This window comes from Odontomachus brunneus, unplaced genomic scaffold, assembly GCF_010583005.1.
Source record: "Odontomachus brunneus isolate Ranch 3 - 2012 unplaced genomic scaffold, Obru_v1 Obru_scaffold_185, whole genome shotgun sequence".
Classification (NCBI taxonomy): Eukaryota; Metazoa; Arthropoda; class Insecta; order Hymenoptera; family Formicidae; genus Odontomachus; species Odontomachus brunneus.
The window spans coordinates 162,688-164,766 of NW_022639635.1; the positions used below are offsets into that span (position 1 = coordinate 162,688).

At 43.3% G+C, this 2,079-nt stretch overlaps 2 protein-coding genes across 2 annotated transcripts in view; one reads left to right on the forward strand and one right to left on the reverse strand.

Moving 5' to 3' along the window:
• LOC116851666 (tachykinin-like peptides receptor 99D) overlaps positions 1 to 2,079 on the reverse strand; it is a 372,095-nt gene that overhangs the window by 128,096 nt on the left and 241,920 nt on the right. The window lies entirely within an intron of this gene.
• Positions 1,107 to 1,912, forward strand: LOC116851667 (the record flags this gene model as incomplete). Its single annotated transcript, XM_032831319.1, has 1 exon — positions 1,107 to 1,912. A coding segment is annotated over one exon (795 nt), but the record flags the coding sequence as incomplete, so codon positions are not given.

Genomic DNA, 2,079 nt, shown 5'->3' on the forward strand with positions numbered 1-2,079 from the left:
AACGTGAACTGCAGGAGCAGTCCGCTCGATTGAGTTCGCGAGACGAATACGACACGTGGGTGCAAAAGTGTGACGAGTGCCTCGAGTTGTTGGAAGAACATAGTCGGGCTAAACGACTGCGATTATCGATCGGTATTAGACAGTCATTGATTGCTTGAATCGCGCAACTCGAGGGTTTAAAAAATACGTTGCGCACACGCAGGTGCAGGACACAGCACGAGAGATGCAGGACTCGTTTGGCGCGAGGTCGATACCGCGTTCGATAACCGCATACTAACCGGAATTGTTATCAACGCGAACCACATCGAACCTCGCCAATTTCTCGAGGATGCAAAGACTATGGTGCTCGAGCGCATACGGGATGCAATGGAGAGACACGTAAACGTGAAAGTGAACACTGCGTTTAACAGCGAGTTCGTCGCGGGTGAAAAACGTGCGGTAAAGAGCATCGCTACGAAAAACTGTGAACTCTTTTCCACATCCAACTTAGAGGAGTGGTACGAGTGGCGCATCTTCGAGCTCACTTTAGCATCGTTGGAGGAATTCCAGGAACGCGGTAGCGGGTGGGCATTATCGCGAATACTCTATCTTACAATCAATGTGAACAAATACAATCCGTTGCACGGGATGTCACCTCGAGTTACCGCGTATGATACAGCTGAAACGGGCTGTAATGTCAAATCTCCGGACAATGCATGTTTCGCGTGGGCAATAGTTGCGGCTCTGTATCCAGCCGAAAGACACGCAGATCGCGCATCATCGTATCCTCATTACACGAACGTACTTAATATTCAAAACATTGAGTTTCCCATGAAAATTAATCAAATTACAAGATTTGAACGATTGAACGATATATCCATCAATGTATACAGCATCATGGAAGAAAAGAACGAATTCATTGTTCCGGTACGTCTTAGCGACGGAAAGAGGGAAGAGCATGTGAACTTGCTGCGCATTTCGGATCCTCGAGACCGCAACACGGGACACTTCGCCTGGATCAAACACTTATCCAGGCTCGTGAGTTCTCAATTGAGCATGAAAAAAGTCAGAAAATACATTTGCGATCGGTAAGTACATTTCATGAATTCAATGTATCGGAAGTATGAAACGATAGTAAATTGCAATGTTTTTTTTTTTATAGATGCCTGCACTATTTCCACTCCAACGAGAAGTTAGAGAGTCACGCGGTAGACTGCGAAAAATTAAACGACTGTGCCATCCTGCTACCCAGCGAAGACAATAAATGGTTGAGTTTTAGCAATCACAGCAGGAAGGAGCGAGTTCCCTTTGTGGTGTATGCCGACCTAGAGTGCACACTGGAGAAGACGGTAAGTGAGAAGGAAGAGGAGGGATGTACATCGCACGCGTATCAGCATCACAAAGTATTTAGTATAGCATATTACTTGCGTTGCTCGTACGACGATTCGGTATCATATTTTCGGAGCCGTCGCGATACGGATTGTATTTCGTGGTTCGTCGAGCAACTAGAAAAGTTAGCACACCGTGTAAAAGAAAAGTTATCAACCAATGTCGACATGGAAACTTTATCGAAGGAACAGTGGGCGGCATTTCATAACGCGACGCAATGTCACGTGTGCGAGAAGCCATTTGCGACAAAGGATACACGCGTATGCGATCATTGTCACTTCACTGGACGGTATAGAGGTCCCGCGCACTCAAACTGTAATTTAAATTACAAAAATTCATATCATATTCCAATAGTTTTTCACAATTTATCTGGTTATGATTCTCATTTTATTATCAAAGAAATAGCTAACGCATTTGAGGGGTCAATCGATGTACTACCGATAACAAAAAAAAATACATTCCTTTACAAAGAAAAATACTTTCCTTTACAAAGAACGTCCAAGATACAGCAGATAAATATAAAAATATTGTAAAATTGCGTTTCATCGATTCCTATAAATTTCTCAGCAGCAGTCTCGACAAATTAACATCTTTTCTCACTAAAGACAAGTTAAAAATTGTACGGTCAGAATTTTCACAATTATCCGTCGAAGAATTTGATTTATTGACGCGAAAAGGTGTCTTTCCGTACGAATACGTGGATTGTGTGGA